The following is a 26534-nucleotide window of genomic DNA, read 5'->3' on the forward strand; positions in this document are numbered from 1 at the left end:
GAGGTAGTGATATGAGCCAGTCCAAGCTAAAAGACTTGGTGCAACGGGCGCAGGAGCCACAGCTTTGCCTCAGCGCCTCTATGTTATTTAATCCCTCTGAATGGAGGGCTGTAGGAGATTTACTGTGGAATTTTACTATAGAGGGTGGAAAAGCAGGAAAAAAAGCAAAGGAACTTGGATCGGTGTGGCGGGAAGTGATTAATGCTTTACAAGAGATGAAAGCTGAGCGGAAGGTGGCCGCTGCAGCAATAGAGGTGGTACAACCAGATAAAGCAGAAGTAAATAAAGCAACCACCCCACGTCGTCCGGTAGCGAAATTTTTTGGTCTCGATGTCACTAAGCTGCCTGTTCGTGGTACGTCGGGTTCCGTTGCTGCATCCGCAGCAGAAGTTGCGGCTCGTGCAGAAGGGGGTGGTACAAGCAGCAAAGTTTCAGTTTCAACTGAGAGTAAAGCGCAAGTGAAAGAGATTGCCCCTCAGATGAGGGAAATGACAAAAGAAGAGGCGGAGCAAAGCGGATCTAGTTGCCGCCCACGATCATATTCGTCCCTTCCAGTTTCACACTCCTCCTCCTCTTCTTGGTCATCATCCAACAACTCTGGCAGTAACACGCCTCCAACAGTTCCTGCTGCAGGCGATTTAGAAAATGACCAACTGTTACATCAACTAATGAAAAAGCTGGAGGAGCTACATCCCTGTATTGACACAAAAAAGGACTCTTTAAAATCTACCACTTGGTGGCACTCCAACTCAGGCCCTGCACTTCCTTCTGCACCACCACCACCACTGCCACCACCACCAACCACAACAAATACAGCTCCGACTATACAACGACCTCCATCCTATCCAACCTCCGACACTGATCCTGTGCAGCGACGATGGACTGGAGTAGTCCGAGATGCTATTTTAGAAGGAGACTGGCAGACAGTTGGATCTTTAGCCTGCCCCGTGGTCACTGAAGGGGGAGTCGGGAAGTGGGAACCACGTGATTGGAAAATTTTACAGCAAGCAAAACAAACAGTAACCACTTAGGGATTAAAATCAGAAGCGGCAAAGAACATTATAAAATATATACTTACAGCGGATTTGATGGTACCTGCTGATTGTCAGAACATTGCTTCACTTTTATTGACTCCTTCTCAATATTTAATTTGGGAAAGAACATGGAAACAACTTGTAATTACTGAACTCAATAAGCATCAACGTGATCAGAACGATCCCTTTTATGCTGTGACTGTAGATACGTTAACGGGTCAGGGCGCATATGCCACCACGGCCGTACAGGTGACTTTCCCTCCAATTTTTCACCAAATGCCACAACAGCTAGCCCACCGGGCTCTTCTGCAGATACCTGAAGGGAAAAAAAAAACAGCTCCATTTGCGGCTGTTCGACAAGGACCTGTATTGATCGACTATCTCAAGCTATAAAAGATCAAGCGGACTTACCTGATGAAATGAAAGACTATGTTTCGGTTGTTTGCTTTTGAAAATGCCAATACCAGAACAAGGACTATACTAGCAGGTTTACTAAATGGAGCTCCTGCTGATGAAATGCTACTGCCTGCTTCCAGGGCAGAACAGAATGCCTAAGCAGCTATGACTGCCTCTGCTGTAAAAGGTGTTTTACTAGCAGAAAAAGAAAAACCAGTAGTTGCTGCTGTCACTAAGATAAGTAACAAAATGCCAGAAAAGAAAAAATTCATTCAGAACATGAGACCATGTTATCATTGTGGAGAGAGTGGACACTTTAGGAAGAATTGCCAAAAAATAGAGCGGAAAGGCTAGCCACAGCTTGTTTGAACTTAATAGATCAGCTCCAGCAGCAGGCCTTTGATGTCGAGTTGCCTAAAACAGTCTAGTATAGAAAAGAAAGCATAAAAGCCAGTAAGTGAAAGCAGAACAGAGCTGGCCTGAGCAAGGCGGTCACTTGGTTCAAAGTTCTTATGCACTGTTTCATTGTTTTGCTTTCCTATCTTGAGTGGCCTGTTGTTTCCGTTTCCTCTATGCTGTCCATACGGTTTGTCAAGAGAGTTTGTTACACCCTAACACAATACCTTCTTGACCTGGCATACCCACCAGCTGCAAGGCCAAAAGCTGAGCTAATGCCCAAGTACCACAAACAAGACTCTTCGGTCTGCTGAATTTTCAGCCTCACTTGCTAGGAAATGACAGCTTGTAAACCTGATGTGTTTACAACCCAAGGGATGAGGAGGGGCGAGTTAGAGGCGTGGCAGCTGGCTGCACCTTACGCGGTCCTGCACACTGCTGTCACACCCGGGTCCCACTGACACAAGACCTGCTCAGTCGCCATGAGCGCATGAAAGGTAACACATGGCCAAACACCAGGCAAAGGTCTGCCAAAGGCCAATTCCTCCCCGCTGCAAATTCTTTCCCTCAGTAAAGGTGCCACGGATACCAGTTTCTCTCTAAGAGTCTGAATGGAGATGTACACAACGAGAAGATCAGGAGAAAGTGTAAATTATAGGCTCTGCCTCTCCAAGACTCATTTCTAAATGCAGGTCAAGTAAATTTAAAGGAGTGTCAAAGGAAACAAACTTGTATAAGACAAAAAGTAAAGAAGCCAGGTGAATTAGATGCTCTGTCAGCATGCAGTTAACGATTTAAAACAATTTAAAGAGGTGTCACCCACTGTTGCCGGGGTGAATTATGCCAGTCTTTTCTACAGTATTAATTTGCAAAATACATTCAGAGTGCAGATGAAACAATTCTTTAGACAAAGGCTGCACAGTGCAAACAAACTCCATGCAGTAAATTACAATACTGCAGCACTGAAACGCCGTCAGAAACAAGAGAATAAAGCCTGTGCTCCGCAGCGACAGTTCTTACGCGCAGCTTAGGCACGTGCCGAGGGAGACACCCATGACAGGCCACCGAGAGCTCAGGCACTGTCATCTTCAAAGCTCACGTTCTCACAGCCAGATGGACTACGCAAAATGGAACTCAGATGGACTAACTGAAACTCCTTCCAAACAGCTGCCTGGACTTTTTTTTCTTGCATATCAGAACTCAAAACTCTAGATTGAAAACATCCATTCATTCTTCTTTCAGACCCTAGCCTGCAGTGGTGCTGATGTGAAGTGAATGGCTACTGCCTGTTCTGAGGAAACTGGCCACAAGAACCGAGCAGGAAAGGACAGTTAAGAGCTGATAGTGCTCTTAAATTCATCATCTCCCCACCTCATCTTGATCATGCCACTGGTATGCGGGAGTCCTGTCGTATCTCCTCTCGCATCAGGTTCAAATTTCTCACCTTTAAGTTAGTTTTACTTCCGCCCTTGATCTCTGCTTTCATTTCCTGCAGCTTGCCATGAATTCCTGCTAGTCTGTTCTTTCCTGTGTCTGCTTAGCTGCATGTCCCTGTTCTCCACCGCCTCCTGCTCGAACCTTTGCAGTATTAAACTCAATTGAACCATGTCCCCATGATTATTTTCCTTCTCTAACCTGAAGGCAGCTGGGCAGATTGTTTCTATTATCAAATGCCCTTTTGCTAACCTTAATTTTCACATTAAAATCCTGCAAGGAATTTTTGCAAGTGTGAGCAAATGAGACTAATAATAGGCCAGACTTTATCCTCATTTACTCTGTTTTGCCTCTGCATTCAGGGAAGTTATTACACAATAGATATTGAATTTATAATCCAGCCCTACAATTATTCCTTTTTCTGACACCTTAGGAAGGCTTTTTTGTTTCTCTAATCTCTTTCCTCATTAATAATCCTCATGACTACTTATAACAATAGCAGCAGCAAGGACAGCTTCAGACAGAAGTCTGCATTTCTAGCTGATGGTGTCTCCTTAATGTACTGCAGTGGTCTGCATCCCCAGCCAGGTTTTTCAGCTGGTAAAACAAGCACTGCTTGTTTGATTTATTCAGGTTCATATTAACACACCAGATACCCTTTGCCCCATCGTACTCACAGGCTCAACCTCTTCACCACGCTTTTCCGAGGTTTCGGCGGTGGGGTGCCAGTGTCAGCAGCTGCTTCAATCTCGCGTGCAAGGTTGTAACTGCAGAACAGAGGGCACCAGGTTAATTTTGACAGACAAGACGATGAGTTATGTATCTCAAAGCAGTAATATTCAAGATATTTGAGAAGCCTTCAGTTATTCCCACTTCACCGAAGGTTGCAACCCCACAAAGAGGAACACAGCGCTCTCTACACTTTACCCCGATGAAGGGGAGATTTCACTTCTTTACAATAATTTTAAAAATTAGTGCTTTTTTGGATAACATTCATCATTTTATTTTAAAAAAATAGTCAAGAAAATACTTAGCATGTGAATCTTGGATAAGCTGACTTTTTTTCACTATGACTCAGTACAATGCAGTATGTATCTATGCTTACACTCTTAGTGCAGCAGAGTGGTATTCAGATACCTAGTGGAAATATTAGAGTGCAGAAAATAAATTGCCTTGCGTTGGTCTAGCAGCATGTACCGTAGCACAGAACTCAGCAGGGCTGCAAAACCCACCCCAAACACCCGGGAGACGTTTATCTGATGAGCGCTCAGCCAGCTCTGCGTTGCCTTGGCTACCTGCTGCCTGCATCCACCAGCCCAACGCTCAGTGCCTGCATCTCGACCTCCCCTAGGATCGGCCTCTGAGCGTGCCTCTGGGCATACAGACAGCCCAGACACAACAGACTATCAGATTTCAAAGTCAGAAGCTTCATTTCCAATCTCAAAAAAAAAAAAAAAAAAAAATCCAGTCTCCAAAAACCCCTGCTAAATGTTTAACAGGGTTTCTACAGCTGGTTAGCAGAAGACAGAGGTACTTCCACTCTCCTGGAGCAGCAGTACATGTAAGTCCCTGTAAGAGGACAGCTCAAGGCTGACACAACCTCCCTGCAGGGGGGTGTGGGCTAAGAAAAGCCTGCTTCGCCGGCTGGACTAAGAACCTACCTCTCCTCCTCAGTTAAATGCTCTTGTCTGCTCCACCACCAGAGGAATTTTGGGTCTGGTGTCAAGCAGTAGCTGTTACATGCCGACTGCAAGAGCATAATTTCGGCAATTACTTCAAATTCCTAAAAAAAAATAATCAAATGGGAATTCTAATTAAAAACCAACACAAACCCAAATTCACTCATTCATATACTAAGCACAGGCAACAACAGATCCAGGACAAACTTCGTTTGACCTGAAGTTCAGTTTCAGTTGAGTGACTATTTCCAGAACCAGTTTTTCAAACAAAGAAGTCTTTTTTTTTCCCCCCAGCATCCAAAATGTTTACTGAAGTGTGACATTTTCAGAGAAGCACAAATCAGAAGACAAGCACAAGGAATCGCACTTCACCACAGCGCTTTTCCCAAGTACTAACTGAAGTGCGATGCCAGTGCAAACCCACCGAACGGCAGCACTGCTGGTTGTTCCTCTAGGAACGAGGGTAGCAAAGGGTCATAAAGTCTTCAGATTACCCCACCTGCTGACCCCTGCTCGGGCCAGACCAGTTGTGAGAGACAAACCATGCCCTGTGCTTAGGTGGTTCTCAGACAGCAAGCGAGGGTAAATAATTAGGGGTGCCTGCGACGAAAGCAGAGAGTCTGATTCTCCCCGGCTTTTCACGTTGTGCACTCACACTTGCACCAGAGGAACGTGAAATGCTACCCGTAACACGTGTGACTAAAACGTGCAGCTCTTCTCTAACTCCACCTGCACACACGCTCTGCCAGAATAATTCTTAATACCCCCTCGTGTTAGAGGAGGTTATAGAATCAGGATGCAGGAATGCAGCTGAGTACTCGGCCTGGTTCAGAGGGCGGCTTTGCCACTGGTTTGTATGAAGCTGGACCGATGACCAACCAGAAGCTCCCGTATCCCGTTATTAGTACCCTGAGCCATGCAGCTGTACATGCAAGGCAAGTCCAAGAAGTGGTTTGTAGAGCTGGGAGCAGTTAAGGGGAGGAAATGGCTCCATCACAGCCAACTCCCAAGACTGCTTTCAGACCCCAGAATGGAGATTTGGCATGACTTCATTCAGACAGAACCTTTAACTCCTACATAACATAACTCATCTCTGACCAACGAGGATCAGGCTGAACAGAAAGACTGACAGCTTTTATTTCTCTGCCTCATCTGCAGCCTTTCACCTACAAATAGTTTACTGCAGCAGAAGGAAGATATTTACAAACTGTATCTTCTGGAAAGCAAAGGTCTCATGCCACCAGCTCTGTTTCAACACACAGGTCATACACATCTGTCACATTCCCATGAACACCAAAGGGAGGGAATGGGCATGCCCCGCATGTAATTCCCACGGAAGTAAGTGGCCTGCAGCTCCTCTTCCCCTACTGCACACATCCAAAAAGTAGGTTCTCGTTCTGCAGTTTGTTCACAGTTCGGCAGAAGCTCGCAGCATTTCAGGGGTCTATTCTTTCCTTGTGAACTTGCATTAAAATTCACAGCTGTTGTATATGCCCGAGCAATGACAAACGGCCTCGCCAAGAGAACGCTCCAGAAGAGGGTATCAGTAAACTAAAAATCACAGAACATTCAACTTACCCTTCGTCTCTTCTCAAAATTGATCAGGCCGCCCTGTTGGAAGGAAAGAGCAGGGATCAGAATAGAAGAACACAAGCTTAGTTGAACTTAATCACAAACAGCATGAAGTAGCAAGGCTAATGTAAAGCGCAGACGTGCCCCGAGCAAGGACCTTCTCAAAATACCTGTTTCCAGATCTGGTATAAACCACAGCACTCATACATCTGAGTCTCCAAGGGACAGCTGTCCTCACGGCCTATAGGGCAATCTGCCCCAGAAAAAAAGCCCAATGCAAGAATGCTCATAAAAGCTGTGTTGAGATCCGCTCTGAAGAATGCCAGTGGGATTTTGCACGGCAGAAACAAACTTGGCTCTTGCCTGTGCTGTGACTTTAGCAGTGTTCCCAGGGAGTTTCAGAAACACCAAGTAAACACAAAGCACGGACAGGAGGGAAACTGCCCAAAAGAAAATGGATGTACAGCAACCTTATGCAGGCCTGCTTCTTTGCAGTTCTGCCAAACAAACCACCACTAAAAACCCCAGCAACCACTGCCAGCCCAGGGAGAACTGCATTTGCCCATTCTTATCATAAATACCAACAACAGCACAACAAAGGCTGCAGTGTCTCTACTAATGGTTTCAAACACCTTTGAAAACTGGCCCCATCCTCAGTCTCCGTTAAACAACCAGACTCTCTTGCAGTCCTTTTTCCCTTCCTATGCTAAATTGGTTCCCCCTGCTTGTTCAGCTAAAGAGAAACGAAAAAAACCCAAGTCTTCAATCACTACCAATACCAAATCAATACCAAAGCTCTTCAGTGATCAGTCTGCAGTGCTGAATTTGTGATTGTGTGTATTTTACCAGTTATTCACATAAATCTGCATGCCTAAAACGTTGTTTTCGGAAAAATGAAACAGAATAATGGAAAGCCTACTTTCTTCACGTTTTCTAACCTAAGAAAACAAGACAAAATACAACGCTAAGCTTGTCCCTTCAGATAACAGCACTCCAATTCACACAAGAGTCTTGTTGCTGATAAAACTGCATATGGCTTCCTTTTTTTTGAAAACAGATTCCTCCATTTTTAAGAGCTGCAGAAGAACCCGGTAGAAGATACAGGAACAGACACGCTCAGTGCTGGGAAGGCAGGGAGGATATTCAGGATTCAAGAAATTGCCTTAATTTACCTCGATATAGTCCTGAAGGGCTGTGTCAAGCTTGATGAGATCAGTGAGGAAGGTACCAAGAAAAGGTACCGTGCCTTGCATTACTGCCTGCAAATGATCAGAGCAACGTTGGATTAAATGATTGAGAAACGGTAATAATCAGAATGCTAGAATAGGCCTGTATAGGAGAATGAAATAAAAGCAGTCTGCTTAACCAAACAGTGGTCTTATCTTTTCTTTCATGGCATCCTCCTCAGTATCTAATCTACAATTCAAATCAAACTCGAATGACAGTGGGATGCTCTCACAGACATTGCCAAGTGGTTTTCCATTACCATACTGCCACCACACCCTGGTTTCTAACAGTGGGACACCAGGAAACCCCGCCTGTGGAAGCAGCATCGAGCAGCAGGGACAGGGTCCCTCGGCTACCTGCTACAAGAGAAGGAGCCGGGGCATGCTCCCGGCTAGCCTGTTGAAGCAGTTTCTCTCTCTGCCTCATTCCAGTGGATTTTTACTTAATGGTGTATGCCACCTGACAGTCCAGTCAAATCAAGTCGCAGTTGTCCTCCTCTAAGAAGGGACCATCTTCCTCAGCCATTCCTTTCATTTTGAGAGTAATTATTCACATTTTAAACTTCCTAGGCTGCTAGCAGTTGTAGAATTCAGGCTGCTTCTACACTTGTGAAGGAAACGCTTGTTTCTCCCATCCAAGGGATCCATACTTTCTCCAGTCAAACAAATAGACAAAAAAAAAAAAATCACATTCAGCACTTTTGCCTCCCTATCCCAGATTTCTCTCCCCCTGTCCTTTTAAATCTTTGCCAACTTTGAGACAAAAGGCATTTTCAGCAGCAGACTGGAAACTGGACACGTTTTACAAAGCAATCTCTGTAAAAGTCTGTGCAATTTTCAAGCTGGCATGTCAGAAGCTTCATGAGCTTGCTTCAAAGTAAATGCAATTGCTGCTCTGCCAGAGCTAATTTTCTTTTATCACAAGAATTCCAGTACTTACATTAGGTATCTTACTACATGAAAAAGTTTCCCTGTATTTCTCTCTAAAGGGTAACGAGAGTAGTTAACAGAATTAATTTCTTGTAGGACAGAAACAAGGCAGTTGAAAACGAAGAACACATGTCTGTATTCACCAATCTTTTTTTACTCTTCTATGTGACAGATTTAGTAAACTTCTGGAAGACCTGAAACTGAGGCCAAACCCTTGTCTCAGGGCCCACCCCCAACAGCTGGTTGGGATGTGAAGCAAATGCAAGCGGGAGCAGCAAACCTGCCCACCCAGTTATCCCCTTGCAGGGGGCAGGGGAAGATTGGTGCCAGGGAACATGACGCGGCCCCTGCGTACAACCACCGAATCCTGAAATCTCGGAGCGTTCCCAGCATCAGATCTCTGAACACACTGGCTATGCTGAAGCTTTGCATATCCGTTTCCTCCGGCCTTTCAGTACACAGGCGGGTGTTACTGGAGTAGGAGGACAGCTGGGCTGCACTAAAAACCACAGCGGTTACAGCGTGGCAGCTCAGCGTAGGCCATACGGCTTGAGCGGGGTGCAGCACGGATCCCGCTTTGGAACCATCTTTATATACAGATGTATGGGGCGGGGGGGGGGATATCATCTATACATATCTGCACTTTATATACACGCACACAGAGTATTACCTGCTTACTGCGACCCACAGCATAAGTGAAATACAGCTTTGCACAGGAACAAACGCTCTGACTGCCTATTCAGTCTCCACCTTTCGCTTCCCTCGCTTTGCATCAGCTAATCTATAGCACTGATGTGATTGTTTTTCTTGACAGAGGCACTCTCAAGGTCTTTACCTACTGCACGCTCTCTTTGTTAAATACCTTTCTAGTTTTTGCTTCTTATATCATTCACCACTCAGGGTTAATCACGTTATCAGGTCAAAAAGGGCAGGAAAAGGACCCCAAACGCACCATATCTTTTTGAAGTTGCAGCCGCCTCCGTGTGCTTTCCTGATTTTCTTTCACACCGCTGTCCAGGTTGGCAAATTTGGATGTTCCTTCCTGTGAGTTACAAGAGAATTAAAGGCAATTAACAAAGGATCTAAGCGATAAGCTGGCAACTATGTTTGTGTAAAATAATTGCAAATACATTTAATGGGGCAAGCAAAAATATTTGCTGTATAGGTACATGCACGTGTACATACATGTGCTAATTTTCTGGGACTTGTACACTGACTGGGACTTGTGGACAAAATCCCACAAAATTACTAGAAGGGAGTTTTTCAGCAAAGTGGCTCTACGCTGGTCAAAGCTAAGTGCTGTTGAAAATCTCCTGGGAGTTTAAATCAGAGAAGCTTAGATGCACCTTCAGGTGGCCAGATGCTTCTCTGAACTCTATCCTGACACTCTCGACCTCAGGATTTCTGTTTAATTTCCTAATCAGGACTGCTACAAGTAAACATCTCTATCTTATGTAATGCTTTCTTGTTTTTCTCATGCCGCAACAGAGATGCAGCAACTACCCTCTGTAGCTTATTGACTAATCCAAAACCACGCAGGAAAACAAAGTAATAGGTTTTCATCTCCACAAGTCAAGCTCTCCTGTGAATGGAGGAGCTATTTCACAATAGATCTGTAGCCTTTATTTCCCTGGATCCCTACGGGGTGCTGGGAGTTACTGTTACTGTCTCCAGTGGTTGGACAGATGGGGCATGAATGATTATCAGTCTTTTTAAGAGGCACAAAACAACAGCCTGCACTTGGAAAGATCCTTTCATCACAACGTTTACTTCTCTCAGTCACAGTGAAGGAACAGATCAAACTCAAACTGTATTTCCTTCCTCGGCTGGAAAACAAGAGCAAATGACAAACGAGTGTCGTCTCAGTGTCTTCAAGATACTGAAAGATAAACTGGAGATCCTCTAACAGCAGCCGGCGGGCAGGCACAGAACCTGAAACTGCAGCTTGCAGCAGAGCCATTGTTCGGGGAGGAGAGAACACAGCGATCCCTCTCCGTGCCAAACAACCTGTGTCATGTGCCATTTGGTCTGCTTTACACTTACATTTGTAGGATGGATAGGCAAGGGCAAAGACAGCTTCCCTACAGACACTATTGACAGTGAAAGGAAACAAAGACTTTAGGGATTCAGTGGACATTCATCCTCCAATCGTTACAAAACGGTCCAAAAGGAGGAGTAGGAGAGAGGTTCTAGCTATTCTGTGGAATTTTTCTCCTCTCACTGCTTTCAAAATGTTTTGCAGATCTCCATACGGCAGCTGGAGAGGGTGATTTGCTAGGAGCCAGAAGGTCTGGGCTCAGATTGAGTTGCTGTTGTGTCTTTTTAGTACTTAGGTTAACAAGCTGTTGTGAACACACATTTTCCCTCTATGCCTATTATTATCTCACCTGCTTTAAGATTTAGCTACAGGTGTTGATAAACGGATGATAAACAAAAGAGACTGACAGGTTTGAATGTGTTCACCCACCACTCCTGAGCAAAACACTGTGTCAAATAACAAGGCAAGGGGGTAAGGTACAAATGCCAGACTGACTGGATAGAACTGCCAAAAAATCAACTGGTCGGGAGGCAGTCTATAGAAACATTTTCATGCAGACAGAAAAAACAGCCACAAACATTCCATAGTTTCTACAGAATATAACCTTTCCCTGCTATTCTTCCTCACCCCTCTCAAGATCCTGAGCTTGTTGGGGTTCGCCCAGGAGAGTGCTCCGGTCAAACTGCTTCAGACAGAGCCTGCTTTGTTGTCCATCTGGCCACACACAGAGCAGGAAGCCTGTTCCTTCGAAATTCCCAGCCCTGTTTTCCAGTTCCAAGAAAGGTATGGGATAGTCGGATAAACATCTTGGTTTAATTCCTCAGCTGAAGCCGAGTGGCATTGTTCCAGTGAAGTCAAGAGCACTACAGCGGTGCAGCCCAGTTGAGAATCTCATTGGGAGCTGCTCTGCACTCACCAGTGCAAACCAGAGCCTTTCCAGGTCTGCTCAGAGGGTGCACCAGCTAGCAGTTCGGACAATCACCCTGCCCAAGAGACGTCGAACTCCAGCAGCAGTGGGGGCTCCAAGGCTCCTGACCTGCTGTCCTGTGAACAAGCCCTCACAGAAACTGTGCTGCTGCACCCTGCTCTGTGGGGGTATCCAAGCTCAGCAGGCTAACAGGAGCGTAGGTGCTTTCAGGAACAACAAAATCACCTCTCATCCCAGCAGAAAAGCACAGGTTTTACAGACCTCTCTTCCCTGAAGCACTGCATACCGTAGTTCGGGGAGAGACGAGCTTTGACGGCTCCTTAGAAAAAGGGCTAACCTCAGCTTTGATTGAGATCACAAGCCTTGCAACTCAAGCTAATTCTCACCTTCAGCAGCAGCTGCCTGCTTGTCAAATAATTGTCGTGGTCTGAGAAGGTATCACACAGCTCTTCGAACATCAGCATCATGTCCCTGTACAGGAAAAGATTAAATCTTTTAGGTTATCAGAAAGCACTCTAATACAGATCAGATTACTGGTTTTTTCCTCATGAATCGTTAACAGTTGGGCATGTAAGAGATACCACCACCAAAACGCATCCAGTGAGATGCTGCACATCAACTAGGAACTTTCCTGGGATCTCCTGGTGCTCCCCGGTAACGCCAGCCTTATTTGACGGCAGCACAAGGAATGCCACAGGTACGCCGATCCTGGGCAGGGCTTTCAGTCACACTGAGGGGTATCAGATTGTTGTAAGGAAGCGGGTAAATGGATACAAAGCAACAGAAAAATAGCTGTGAGAGGTATCCCAAGTACTGTGTTTTTGCCCTGTGCCACGCACTCAGGAAAGCCAGAAGCCTGTAATTGTGTGAGCCCCTTTCTATTACCCCACACTATAAACACAAGATGGCAACATCCTGATCAGGAACAGGAACACAGGGCAGCAGAAGGAAAGACCCACCTCTCCTAGTGGAAATGCAGAAGTATGCTGTGTGGCAGAGCAACGTTTCTCTTTTGTTTATCAAAGACAAAGGAAAAAACCATAAATCTGTTTGTCACCAACTGAATGAGCAGAACACCATCTTTCCTACACAGCTTTCTGGTGTCTGTCTGGCATGCAGTAAATACGCCAGTTGCACAAAAAGGTATTTCCCTGTAAGAAACACCATCTTCAATACAGGCTTGGATTTTGTAGTTTGGGGATATGTTTTAAGGAAATGTCAGGACCAAGAGAGGATTAGTGAAGGTTTGTGGCAACGTTGACCTCCTCCAACTTCACAGTAGAGGAGACAACTGGCAAGCATCATGGTGGCCTTTTGCTGACCTTCCAAGAACCGTGTGCTTGTGCTGAGTCAGTAGGTAGTCCCATAGTTCTTCAAAATAGGTTGTGGAAGATCCAATACGCTATAAAGGACAGAAGAGACCCAGTACCCCTGAGGGCAGGTGGTCCCGTCAATATGAAAGAAGAGCTCACAGCAGCCAGACCCAAAAAAAGGGGTCTGAGCCTCACAGGAATGAGAGTATCTTCTAAGAGAACACTTGTCCATGAAGGAGCAGAATAGGAAGACTGAGAAGAACAAGATGGAAAGAAAGAGCACGGAGCTTTTTGTCTTTGTTTGGGGCTAGCCACAGGGGCAGAGGGGGATGCTTACTTTGAAACACACGCCCAGGTCTTCTTCAGCCGATAGATGGAGCTGGATTGCAGTGCTGAAACGATGGCCCTCAAGGAGGAAAAATTCTTCAGGATCCTACATTCCTGTGAAAGGAGTGGTTAGAAATACAGGAGCATGTAATGTCAGCATAACGAATATGTTAGTGCTCTTCTGTTTGACCGGTGTCATGCTCGCTACACATTCTCACTGCTAAGCAGGCAGCTGTACAAATATGGAGCATCAAAAATACCACTCCCCCCCGCCACCCCCCCAGCCAACAAACACTTTATGGGCTTTGGCATTTATATCTTGCTTTCCTCACTTTCATGTATTTGTGGTGATGCTGCAGTGGTACAGCTTCCAGTTGTCCCAGTAAAAATAAAAGTGGAACTGAGTCCATGAAGCCAGGCTAAAAAGCACAAATCTTACACTTCTTAAAAAACTCTTTAGAGTTACCAATCCCTTTTACCCTTTAGAGGAAAAAACAGGCTTTGCCTCTTTATAGGTGGTATTTAAAATGTAAACCCTCAATCATCTAAGCGTCAATTAAAAATGAAGACATGCAAAGGAATAACCTGTTATTCAAGTACGTGCACACTGTTCAAGAGAAAAAAAATTCCCAGCTTTTCCAGAGTCAGTACCAAATCCTAACAGAGGGACTGGTTCATAGGCATTTCTTACAGTTTCTCTGGGGGAAAAGGTTGGATGGAAAAGGATACTGAAAAACCTAGTTCTCAAAAAGACAGCACAGATTCCTGGTAAAGCAGGTGCAAGCAAGGAGGAGAGGGAAAGTCTGGCCTGAGACTCTTCAAGGAACTCCTGTAAATCTGTTGGTGGCTCATGAACTAGAACGCCCGGGCACCACAGACTTAAACTCTTGCAAATACAAGCTCTCACTAACAGGTGTCTGTACAGGCAAATTAACAGACAAAACACGTGCCCATTTGACTGTTGCATGTAGATGAGAATATATCCAAATCCAAACTACAATTCCACTTTGCAAATTTTGACGGGACTCATTATTACACTAATAATGCTGAATATGTAAAGGATCCTTACAGTGAAAATAGACATACTTTATTTCCTTTGTAGGACTGAATCAATGTAAAGCAACCTTAACATAAACAGAAGTCAGACCTTGGTATATCAGCAACTCTGTTCACAAGTTGCATTAAAATTGACTGCACGACTAAGGCAAGTACATTTACTCCCATTTATTTACCTAAAAAAAAATATAAAAATCTTTGGGCAACTTAGGAGGCTACATTTAACAAAGCGTGGTTTAAGAAGACTGACTAGGCACACAGCAGCACTTGAAGCAGGTTAGCAGTTAGGCTAGATGAAGACCAAGTTCACAATCACGTGGTAGGACATGCAAGACCTGAAAGCTCTTCTTGCAAACTTTGCAGCCAAAGGAACCACGTAACGGCTCTTCTTCAGAGACCGACACATTTAAGAACAAGACCCTGCTTTCTTTAAGTTCAACTTGAAATTCAGACCGGGGAGAACATGGATGGAGAGGCACAAATTCTCAGCACTGAGATTTCTCAAACACAACAGGAGTTTGCACTGGAAGATCCAATTTGGAACCATCTTGACTTAACTGCACGTTGCATAATCTAAAGCATATTGTTGCAGGACGAGGTTGTGGGACAAGACACACACCAATATGGTTAACAGTCAAGCTCCAAAGTTTATTAGAAAAACAAGTCCTTATATATTCTTGTACATTCTAAAAATAACGGTAAATGCGTGTGCTGCTCTAGCGCATGCTCATTTCAAAAACTAGTTCCTGTCAGCACTTTCAATAAGGACTACTAACCGCGGGCAGCCGGTAGATAAGTTTCTGCTTTGCTATTTTAAAGGAATCCCTTCTTATCTGTTTCTTCCATAACAAGCACAAATTCTTTTGCTTTTAGCCATCATCAATCTAGACGCCATTAGTCTTCCAACACAAGTGCATCACTAATTCAGACGTCGTTAATCTCCTAACCCAAATACTGATGATACATCTACATTGTCAGTGACGCAGAAGGTTCACGACCAGGCATACGCACCCACAGCACATTAGGAATTCAATCCTGGATTTGGTGTTCTCAATGATTTAACTGATTGCAGACTAAACTTTAGCAAGCTTTCATTTATATATAGGAAGAATTTTTAAGACTGCTCTGAATAACATTGTTTCATGCTGTGCCCTTCACAGGGCGGAAACCAGAAAGAATACTGCGCAGAAGCAACTTTGATTTTAAAAGATTAAGCATAACAGGGTATTAACGATTTCAATGTTCCTTTTCAGTTTTAAAGAAAAAATCGTGTGAGTAAAATTGGCTGCTCCTGCTCAGGAACCCCAGATCTAGGTGGAGCAGAGAGGGCTGGCAGTTCAGAAAAGTATTCAGTTTATCCTGTAAACCAAGAAACTGGATCCAAAAGTCACGAACAAATAACAAACGTGGAACTCCACGCTGCTTAGTTACAGAGTCAGCAGTCCGTGAATAACTGCACTTTAATGAGTGGATTATTTTCTAATTCAGACATCTAACTATTCAAAACATTCATTTGCACGCAAAAAGCAAGCAGCTTTCTTCAGAAGTGGGCAGCTAAGCAGATATGCAACTAGCTGTTCGACATGTGCAATTATTTTGTAGAGCGTGCTCCTGCATTTTTCACGTGCTTAGCTAAGACTGGAGCATTGAATTATGTGTATGAACTAAGTACAGGGAGAAGCACTGAAGCAACAGAGGTGGAGATCAAAGTGCTCCATCCACAGAACAAGTATGCCGAGAGCGGTCCCTGTCCTGGCTTCCCGGGCCTCCCTGCTCCCTGGGACCAGCAGGAAGCTGCTTCGTACTTGCTCGCCCAGGCTGCAGCCCAGGCTGCCCCACGAAGGCCCCTTCAGCTGGTACCCTCTGCAGCTTAAAGATCTGCCCACAGACAATAGGAATCAAACTTCCTAATCCATTCACAGGGGCTATAAAGCAGCCATCAGACGAGAACAATGAGTCAAGGGAAGTGCCAAAAGAGGTGAAAGACTTCTTCCCCACACCAGCCTCCTGAACCATGCAGCTGCCAAAGCTCAGGTGCCAGGACTAACAACGCTGCCGCTGGGAGCATACAAGTGCAGGGTCAAGGTTGGAAAGCCTCTGCTTGGCTTGAGCTTTTTATGACTGCTTATTTTGTATAGCTCAGAAAGAATCCACGTGATTCTTAAAACACAAGGCAACGCACATCCATATGAAAGTGCTTTAGATGTTCTCTTCAAGAGAGATCCGGTTTGCTGCCAGCTGCCCAGTGCTCTGAGGGGAGTTAAAAAGCTTACAGTAAAATGTTAAAGATAAGATCTAAGAAATTAGCAAACTGGAGTTATGTAAAGAAGTCATGAAAAACCCTTTCGCACAAAGATTAAGAAACACACAATCTGCTACAAGACAAAGGAATCGAAGCCAAGAGTATAAACGGGTTAGAGAAACACGCGAGACAATGATGAACCAGAAAGGTAAGATGAGGAGGAGTCTGGTACCATATTGTAACTCATTTTTTCTGGTCACTGCTTGCACCCCTCACCCCCTCCAAACTCAGCTGGTTTGCATACATGATGGGAACCATGAATAACTCAGTAGGCAAATGACCTTTCAGCCTCAAGAAATTTCAAAACAAGAGAGTACAAACGGTAATTTCATTTTTTCCATGTTGAAGAGGCTACTACTTCCTAGAAGTGTTAGCTTTCTCTGCACTTACTTCAAACCTTGTATTTGCTTTACTTTCACATGTACACACACATATGTAAAGGTATAAGGCACAAACAGTTGTGCTGTCTTCCACCACATCTGATTTCAAGTCCCATGGCGTTCATCGACGCAGGAGAGGGAGCATGATGCTCACCGGCTGAACACGAATGGCCAAAGGCAGGCAAGTGCAAAGCTTATCCTGACTGTGCCTGCTGCTTGCACCGCTGCCAGTCCGACTCCTTTCTTGTTAGACTTTCTTCTGCAAACAAGTCTAACCTTTGGATGGTATCAACCATCACTTCTCTTCCTTCCCTGATACGAGCAGCATTTAGTTCCAGGGAAGTGAACTGGTTGAATTTATACCCATCTTCCCATAAATGTTGCATCATCAAGTACGTGGCACTCCCCATCTGCAAGACACAGGACCTGCCTCACCCATTAATTAGCACTCCCCAACCAAAGAGACAAGCACCAACCCCACTTCCATGGTGGGGAAGCAACTGAGGAAGGGCAACACTTCATCTACTGTTACAAAGAAAGGCAGTCAAAAATAGAAAGCATTAGAGCTAAGATGGCCTGGGACCAACGCATCCAACACCTTCCTCCCCTTCCAACTCCCCCACTCCAAGGCACCCACACGAGAAACATTAAACAGTCTAGAATAAATGCCTTACATGTGCAGTATGAATCCATTTCTCAATGATCTTGGCTCTTTGCTGTGATTTGAGCTCCTTGTCCTTCAGGATAGTGCTGACCACACATTTGGTAACGACATTGAACTGTGAGATGGTAGCCCTGATGGTCAGCGCCAGGTGCTTATATTCTTTCTTATTCCTTCGAGACCAGATGCATCCCAAACAGTGGTAGGGCACAACCTTCTTGAAGAGTTCCTAGAGGGAAATAGAGGTGTCTAGGTCAGCAGGGTTCTCCTAAATCTCTACTATCCACAAGAAGAAATGCATGTTTACACGGATCTAAATCTAATATGGCATTAAAAGGTAAATATTTGTTTTCCGTTAGTTTGAAATACACGCTTTGGCAGTATGTACACTTTCTATTTTTTATACATAAAGTGTATATACTTTAATATATATATATATGTCTATTGTATATTTGGCAGAAATAGACACTTTATAGGCTTGATGCCCTAAAAGAACTGACAGCTAAACACTCCTGGGAAAACCAAGGGGAAATTCTTTTCTATCATGATATTTTGAAGGAGATTGATACAGACAAATCATATCAGAGCACTGCATTTAAGAGTACCTATACATCTTTAGTATACGTCATAAAAATGTGCTATTTCTCCGGTGTACAAATACTGAGCTTTGCAGAAAAGGCTACACAGTATACATTCACGCTTATTTTAATTTAAAAAAAAATAATCTTTGGAATGACTGAAGGAAAAAGCCCAATGAATGAAGCAAGTTTGGATAACCAAGCAGAGCTGTGTTCTGTGTCCCAACAACAGACCTTTTCTGGAACACTATACTTACATTGACATATCTTTAAAAAAAATTTTTAGACGCCCCACACTATTTACCCCAGCATTTCAAGTAGTACATATACTCTACATACTGCATCCATGTACGTCAACTGTTCTGCCACAAGGTCTGCCTGGAAAAAAGAGAATTCTTCTGGCCTGCTGATGTCCATTTCCTCTTCATCACGTAGGTTACAGAGGGAAGCAACACGGAACCCATCTGTCCAGGATGGAAAACACGACTTGGTAAATTTATACAGCAAACAGTGAATCAAAGCAGATGTTTGTTTATTTTAAACCACCACTCTCTATATTATAGCAGAACACACAAAGGGTCCTGCCTGACCTAATAGCCCCACTGTGCTGCATATTTTTGTGAGAAAGATGATGACCAGAAGATTAAATTGGCAAAGAAAAGGTGGAAGGAAAAGAGAACTGAGCTGTTCAGGGTCTCTTAGCAGAGAAGTGACTTAACCCATTCACTAAACATTCTTCTGAAAGAAGAATGCCCCAACAAAAATTTCTTATTAACATTGCAGAATTCTGTTAATCTACCTTTTAGTATTAATGCATCTTATAATCTGAAACACCAAAAGTAAACCAAACTGAAAAAGAACAAGACTGCAGTTATATCCCCAAAATATTGCATTAGGAGTGCTCTTATATCCAGATTCCAGCTCCCATGCGGGGAACTAAAAGGAGATCAGATTTCTTGGCACCATTTGTGCTTACATAAACTACACTGAAGAGAGTTTATTCCAGCATCCCTCACCTTCCCTCTCTGGGATTTCTGCCCAGAAAAGGGAGAACAGTGAGCACCTACAGCATTCAGCTGAATGCTGCTTCTAAATCTGCCCTGGGCAGCAATGAAGAGGTGAGAGAGGAGAGCTGTCCTCATCAAGGGACCAGATCCAGTGCAGAAGGGAAAGGATTTCACAGATGTTCCCATGTCACCTTTTGGCTCCCACAGGTTGAGAACAAAGCCACATTAAAACACAAAGAAATATGCCCTTGTTTCCCATGGTAGAGGAGGAAGCCAAACAGAAAATCTCTGAAAAGAAATCCTCTTCCTAATCCCTTTTACTGTAAGGTGACAGTAACTCCATGAGAAGGGAGGGAAAAAAAATGGACTTGTTGAAGACTAACAGTGAAAGTGCTGAGTTTACTACTAGTGAGATTTCATTAACAAAAACAACCAGTGCATTTCAGAGTGTGTTGTGCAATACTTCATAACCAGTTAAAGCAGAACAGATATTAAAGCGACAAAAGCAGACTGCGATATTTTATCACTGTTTTTTGAAATACTTCAGTTTTCCTTTCTTTGTTTATTAGCAAAACCTAATCATCAATGTAAATTGCTACAGTTCTGATGTGACAAATTATTAACTAGAGGCTCTATCCAGACTTCCATCTGCACATTCCAACTGCACAATTTATTGACAGAGCTAAACGCAATAAAGGGAGACCTCTGTTCCACCATTATTTTTCCGTGACTGTTTTGTAACACTGCGCATAATTAAATGGATTTCTACCACACTGTTACGAGAGTTACACCTTCTTCACCCTCTTTCTGGCTGTGTAACTCCTCATTTTCCCTTCCGCCTTGAAATTCAGTGAAAATCCTCATCGCAAAGTTGCAACCCTACTCAAAATCTCCCAGTGCCTTTAAAATCAGGTCCTGGAGTGCAACGCAAGAATTTGCCTTTGCTTTTTTCATGCCTTTTTTTCTCTTTTCTCCTTCACCTTCATAAATGTGTAACCAGTCTTTTCCCTGCTGTCCAAGAAGCTGGAATTCTCTCGTACTCAAGTATCTCATCATCTTCAAATCGCTGATCCGTTTAGGTCCCCCTCAAAGCCCAGCTGCCCTCTTGACTTCACTGACAGCAACCACGTGCCCCTTTTGAATTTGCAGTCTCTGACTCACCTTGATTTGCATTGCTCAAGCAGCAAGAATTGAGGCCAGAAATGGCTTTTATCTACGTATCTGATACTGCAGTCTAATCTACCGGCATGGCTGATGGCAGCGCTGAATGGAGGTCTGATTACGCCAATCAAACTGTAGGATTAGGACCCAAATTTGTAAATTCATAGCACAATATGAATGCTTTGGGACAATAATTATCAGCAAGCCTTGATGCCAGACCACACATTAAGAGTTTTGCAAGAAATCGCAGAAATAAACAAAGATGGAGCTCTGATAAAGTAAGCGACAAGTCTAAAACTCTTCTAACCCCACAGGTTACTTGCGGTCTCCTCCTCTTATTTTATTCTATAATTAACAGCCTCTATTCTGCTGCAATTTGGAAACTGCTATCATTCAAACTCACCCATCTGTAACTCAGAAAAGAACCTTTTCAGCTGTTATGTGAGGAAACAAATGCAGAAGCAGGGCTACTGGGAACTTCTGTTCACTTTGAACTACAGTCAAACCCAAATATAGCTCTCGTGAGCTTTCCTTGTTTGACCAGGGGGAATCAAACCCAGGAAAGGACACAAATAGGCACCTATCAGCAATCCTGTTCATTTACCCATGTCCAATAAGGAAAACGCCTGGGCTCTCCGCAGTACTTCTTTTCATGTATGAGTTAATGACCGAGTTAATTTGGCATTTCACAGTATTACGCTTTGACATGGTATTTCTGGAACATCCGTCAGACGTGATTTTCGTGGGATGAAATGGGGTTTTTTGCTCTCATTTCCTTTAGCCTTTAGTACATGAATCATTCCCTCTTGCCCCTCTATGAAAGCTGGAAGTGGGTCTAGTTCTCATTCTATGTGAGCTCCTAGGATTTTTCGGCTTATGCCACAGGAAGCTTTCTGACCGGGATAAGGGTATGTGTCAAGCTTGACGCTGCACGCAGCGTATTTGTGTTACTACAGTTCACTATTGTTTCAGCGTCTGTGACCCCCGATAACGTCAGTTTTTCCTCTGTCCTTGGATACCAGCAGCCGACCACTCAAACTGGAAAAAAACAGCCACAGACACTTCCTTTGTCATGATGGTACCTAGGAAGAAAAGCTGCACGACAACAAGGTTTGCGACTCAAGCTGTCTTTTGTCACAGCTCTGTATTTTTCTTTCTGCTGGTTTGGGCTTTTCTTGGTGCATGTGTGTTGAAATGAAAAAAACAGCTAGAGACCTGCTGTGTGTTTTAATTCCATGACATGGGAAGGGCGCTGACAATTAACGACTTAGTTGCTGCAGTAATCTCAAAGTTTTGGCTAAATATTAGACAAGTGCTGGATTTCCCAATCCACCCCACAATGAACAGGCATAGGCACCTACACTATAGGACTCTTTCATCCCGCACAGAACCTGCAGCCTCACAGAGATTTTTTTTTAAAGAAAGAAACAAGAAAAAAGTCCCTGGTGAGCCTCACAATATAATCAATTAGCCTACGAGTTAGTGAAGTGTACTCCACACAAACCCCTGTGTCACCATACAGTCCGGGAGAACAGGAAGGCAGAAGGGAAAGGTAACTTACCGTCCTTTTCCACTTCTTGGTTCTGGAACTTCTCCAAGAGGTTCTGCGCCCTCCTCTCCAGGTCAGAGCCAGGGATATTCTTCTTCAAGTAATCCAACAGCTTCATCAAACATGGGTAGTCAGGCGGCTCTCTGAAATCCTCCGTACACTGATCAAGCCAGGCTCCTAAGATTGATGCTACTTCACTAAGAGCAAATACACAAGAACGCACTGGTTGTAAACAGCATGTATTGATGCAACCACAGGTATCTGTGTCTAATACAACAATAAAAACACAGGCATTCATACCCCACGTGAAGGCAGTATGAAGACTTTTTTGAGCACAGAATTTAATTTTTATACATGGAATCTTATTAAGATATCACTCAGATTTTGCCAGGGACCTCATGAAGTTGCTCCTGATTTGCCCTCCCCCAAGTGGATCTGATTATAGTCCCCAAATGAAAACGAATAAAGAATCAAATCCACTTAAGCTATATGGAGACTCTTCTATTAAATTCAGGACATCAAAAATTGATAGAATAGAACAGATTATTTCAGTTGGAAGGGACCTACAACGATCATCTAAGTCCGACTGCCTGACCACTTCAGGGCTGACCAAAAGTTACGGCACGTTGTTAAGGGCATGGTCCAAATGCCTCTCAAACACTGACAGCCTTGGGGCGTTGACCACCTCTCTGGGAAGTCTGTTCCAGGGTTTGACCACTCTCTCAGTAAAGAAATGCTTCCTAATGCCCAGCCTGAACCTCCCCTGGCACAGCCCTGAACCATTCCCATGCGTCCTGTCCCTGGATCCCAGGGAGAAGAGCTCAGCACCTCCCTCTCCACGTCCCCTCCTCAGGAAGCTGCAGAGAGCCATGAGGTCGCCCCTCAGCCTCCTTTTCTCCAAACCAGACAAGCCCAAGGTCCTCAGCCGCTCCTCACAGGACATGCCTCCAGCCCTGCCACCACCTTGGTTGACCTCCTCTGGACGCATTCAGGGTAGCAGCTTCCCCGTGGAAGCGCTAAATCAAACGCTTCCTTTGCTGCCCTTCCTCCCATCAATTGCTGCTGCCAAGTCTAGGGACCAAGCTGAAGCTGCATTGTCCTCCAACCCATACTACTCACGATCTGCTGTCTTAGGAGAAAGACTGAAGGAAACCTTGGCTTCTGTGAAAAAGCCATCTAAGCCTGAACCTAACCCCCATGAACATACACAGTGAGATTGCCTCATCTGTGAAGATAACACCCTAACCGTGACATGTGCAGCACGGGCAGCGCCCAGTATCGAGCTTGAAGCGCCAAGACAGCTGAACCCAGAAGACAGACTGGCCTTGCTAATCTCAGGATGAAATGCGTTTAACAAAAAAATGTATCAGCAGAACCTTGAGTTTACCCTTAGCTCAAAGACAGGGAGGGTTTGTCAAATTACACCATGCAAAAAGGTTATGCTCGGTTATGCTGGAAGAGGAACGCTTGAGGAGTTAGAGGAGCACTGGATCTTGTTCAGGAAAGTTATCACACGCCTTCTTGGACACATGTAGCTAAAAAGACACCAACTGCAGAGAACTGCCCATGGACAAGCCTAACACAGACTGAGAGGGATGAGGGGAAACCAGAGCTGATGCATCAATGCGGTTTCCACCCTGCCTGAAACGGAGGGAAGCGATCTGTTTATCTCCTTTTCCTGGTTTATGCAGGTTTTAACCCACACCCACCTATTGGGATCGGTACATAGATACTCCACAAATGGATGCTTATGGGAAATTCTTTAAATCCTGTCTTTGCAGGGACTTCCCATCATTTCAACTTGATTTTGTAACAAGATGTAAAATTCATGCTATGGATTTCCAGAGATAACTCACAATGCTGTTGACAAATTTCAACTGAGTGTGAAAAAACCAAAACAAAGTCTGCCAAAATAATCAAATTACTTCAAGTTTTAAGAAACTTCAAGCCTGGATAAAAAAAGTAACTATCAACTTTTCTTTTTTTTCTGCTGCATTTTCTGTGAGATCTGTGGTTCGTCACAGCAACGTGCCGGTAGCTCACCATGTCTATGTTGGTGCACTACGACCACGGGCCACAGCACATATTACAGGCTGGGAAGACACAGACAGCATCTCAAAAAACGATGTAAAGAGAATTTTATTCGCATGAGCTGACAGAGGGATTAGGGAAAAGGACTTTTGTGTGCAGTCACATAACATGACACACTGTCCACAGCCACTGCCTCATAATCACCTACTGTGACAGAGTAGGACATAACGTGAAAGGGAAAAAAGCCCCTTGTTCCAGAGTAAAAGGCAAAAGAAACCTCTAAATTTCCTGAGAAAAGGAAGTCCTGAAAATTTCCCCCTTGACAAGGAAGCCATCCCTGTATTTCAAATCTCTTCCAGCCAGTAGTCACATAAATGGTGCTAGGAGGATAAGCAAACCCGTTCTTTACCCCTTTAACTGCACTTCAGAACAGATTTGCTCTTTTTCTTGCAAATTTGGATGACTTCAGAATTTAAATCTCACTCTAAAAGCAACACTGTAGATCACAGGGGCACTAGTGGCAAAGAAACACGCATACACACGCTGCCTGAAACAACCCCAGCTTCGGTCTGCAGACACTGCTGTCATGCACAATGAAATCAGTCACAAGCCATAACCATTTACCACCAGAGGTAAAGCAGGGGAAACAAACACTCCTCCTTTGTTGAATCAACTAACTCTTGGCCTAGATGTGTTCGTCTCATGTTGAATTCTGAGACAATTTCCCTGACAGAAAGATCTCTGCGTTATAGGGCTGGATATCTTACCAGACCGGTGATATGTGGCCTTTACACAAGCCTCTTTAAGCAAGCCAACAGTGCTCTGAAATTTCAAAGGAAGCAACATCTATGCTGCCCACAGCCTCCCCCAGTACCGAATCCTGACTGGGGCTTCCTGTGCAAAATAACAGTGAAGAAACACACTTACGTCCCCAGGACTGGTTTGGATTCAGAGGAATCCTGGCTTACATCCTCTTCACAGCCTGAGGGCTCTGGGTTTCCGCACCTGAAAAAATGAGACGGGTGTTTAGAGGAACTCCTACTGAATAAAAGCAAAATCCTAAATAGCATAATTCATATACAAGTCTCATCAACAACTAAAAAGCTCAAACTACAAATATGGAATCTAACACTTGGGCAAAACTAAGGAGCTTGAAGATTATTTCACTTAGGAGGAAACAAGTCCTCAAGAGACAGACAGTTCACTTACATGAAGCAGCCTGCACACAGGAGGAATCAACCAAAACATTTTCCTTGCTCACAGCTCCAAGACCCTTTCTGCCTGTTTGCACTCCATCCTTGCCCAGAGCAATATTCCAGGGCGCAATGAGGCTGCAACACAACCACTTTCTCCAACGCAGCTTCTCTTTCTCTAGTAGTTGCCATTTCTTCCTACTCCAAGAGGGATTTCCCACAAAGTTCTTGAGGTGACAAGTGCCCACTTGTGCCAAAACTACTGACACACTTGTCACGAGTGGGAAGGGCCCACGGCACTCTGAAAATTACCACTGGGAAAGAGGAAACCATGGGCACGACTCCAAAAGTGCAAAGCAAAATCTCTCACCTACACAGGCAGCGCATGTGCCTCGAAGGCAGGATTATGCCCTTCATTCTCAACGGCAGTGCCCCCTGTTTCAGACATACAGCTCCATAACGGAGTTCATGGTTCCTTACAGCCAGCTTTCATGAATGAAAGCGGACAATTACGCACAGTCCAGAATAAGGCAAGCTGATTTTACGCATTCTGTGCCCAACTAAGGGTGTCAGGCACCTGAAATTAATCTGAACAGTCAGAGGAGAGTAAGTGCATCTTTAAGTGCTTGTGCTACAACATCCTCGTAACATCAGGTAGAGAACACCTAGCGGGCTGCCAGTTTGTGTCCAGGAGGTTCATGTCAGAACTCTTAACAAAGTCATCCAAAATGTTTCAAAGGACAAAAAGAAGAGGTGGAAGTATCAGTCTAAGGCTTCACACGCAAGAATCCCAGGTCTGTACAGATAGCGTTTGCAATTCAAAGAAAAATTCCATTCAATTCAACTCACTATTTATTTATTCCAACTTTTTCTGTTAAAAATGTGTCTTTTATAAAAGTCAGTAAAATAAATCATACACAAAATGTTACTGGCTAAAAGGGACAATCTATACGCACACAGCTGTTGGCTCCTCTGATAAATCTGTGCCTCTTTGGCAATTTACAGGCTTAGGAAGCAAGACACTCTCACGACACACTGTCACTTGGCAAGTCAGCTCCTCTTTAAAGTTACTAGCACCCCCACAAACTTGCTGTCCTTTCGTATTTTATTCTTCAAAGATACCTGTGCCCGAAACATAGAATCCAAAACTGAGGGTATAGGAAGAATTACCCGTTCAGAAGAATGAATTCCTCAACAGTTTTACATTCTTGGATACGTGCACTGTCAATTTGTATTGCTCCCCGTGCTCTATGTCAGAATTAGTACAGACTGAGAGGTAAAGCTCACGGTAGTAAATCTAACTGTACGGTCTGCTCCCCAGGGTGGCTGCTCTTTCCTCGTCT

At 44.2% G+C, this 26534-nt stretch overlaps 1 protein-coding gene across 1 annotated transcript in view; it reads right to left on the reverse strand.

Moving 5' to 3' along the window:
* Nucleotides 1-1233: 1233 nt before the first annotated feature.
* Nucleotides 1234-26534, reverse strand: part of LOC141960996 (ral guanine nucleotide dissociation stimulator-like 1) — a 42982-nt gene continuing 17681 nt past the window's right edge. The window contains exons 6-16 of the mRNA XM_074907436.1: nucleotides 21980-22164; nucleotides 18590-18714; nucleotides 17686-17901; nucleotides 13284-13387; nucleotides 12020-12104; nucleotides 9620-9709; nucleotides 7684-7770; nucleotides 6518-6550; nucleotides 4922-5043; nucleotides 3938-4027; nucleotides 1234-1350 (exon numbers count right to left, since the gene is read on the reverse strand). Of these exons, the coding sequence (XP_074763537.1) occupies nucleotides 1323-1350; nucleotides 3938-4027; nucleotides 4922-5043; nucleotides 6518-6550; nucleotides 7684-7770; nucleotides 9620-9709; nucleotides 12020-12104; nucleotides 13284-13387; nucleotides 17686-17901; nucleotides 18590-18714; nucleotides 21980-22164 (1165 nt within the window). The 3' untranslated portion in view covers nucleotides 1234-1322. The remainder of the gene's footprint in view (nucleotides 1351-3937; nucleotides 4028-4921; nucleotides 5044-6517; nucleotides 6551-7683; nucleotides 7771-9619; nucleotides 9710-12019; nucleotides 12105-13283; nucleotides 13388-17685; nucleotides 17902-18589; nucleotides 18715-21979; nucleotides 22165-26534) is intronic.

This window comes from Athene noctua, chromosome 5 (assembly GCF_965140245.1).
Source record: "Athene noctua chromosome 5, bAthNoc1.hap1.1, whole genome shotgun sequence".
In the NCBI taxonomy this organism is placed as follows: Eukaryota; Metazoa; Chordata; class Aves; order Strigiformes; family Strigidae; genus Athene; species Athene noctua.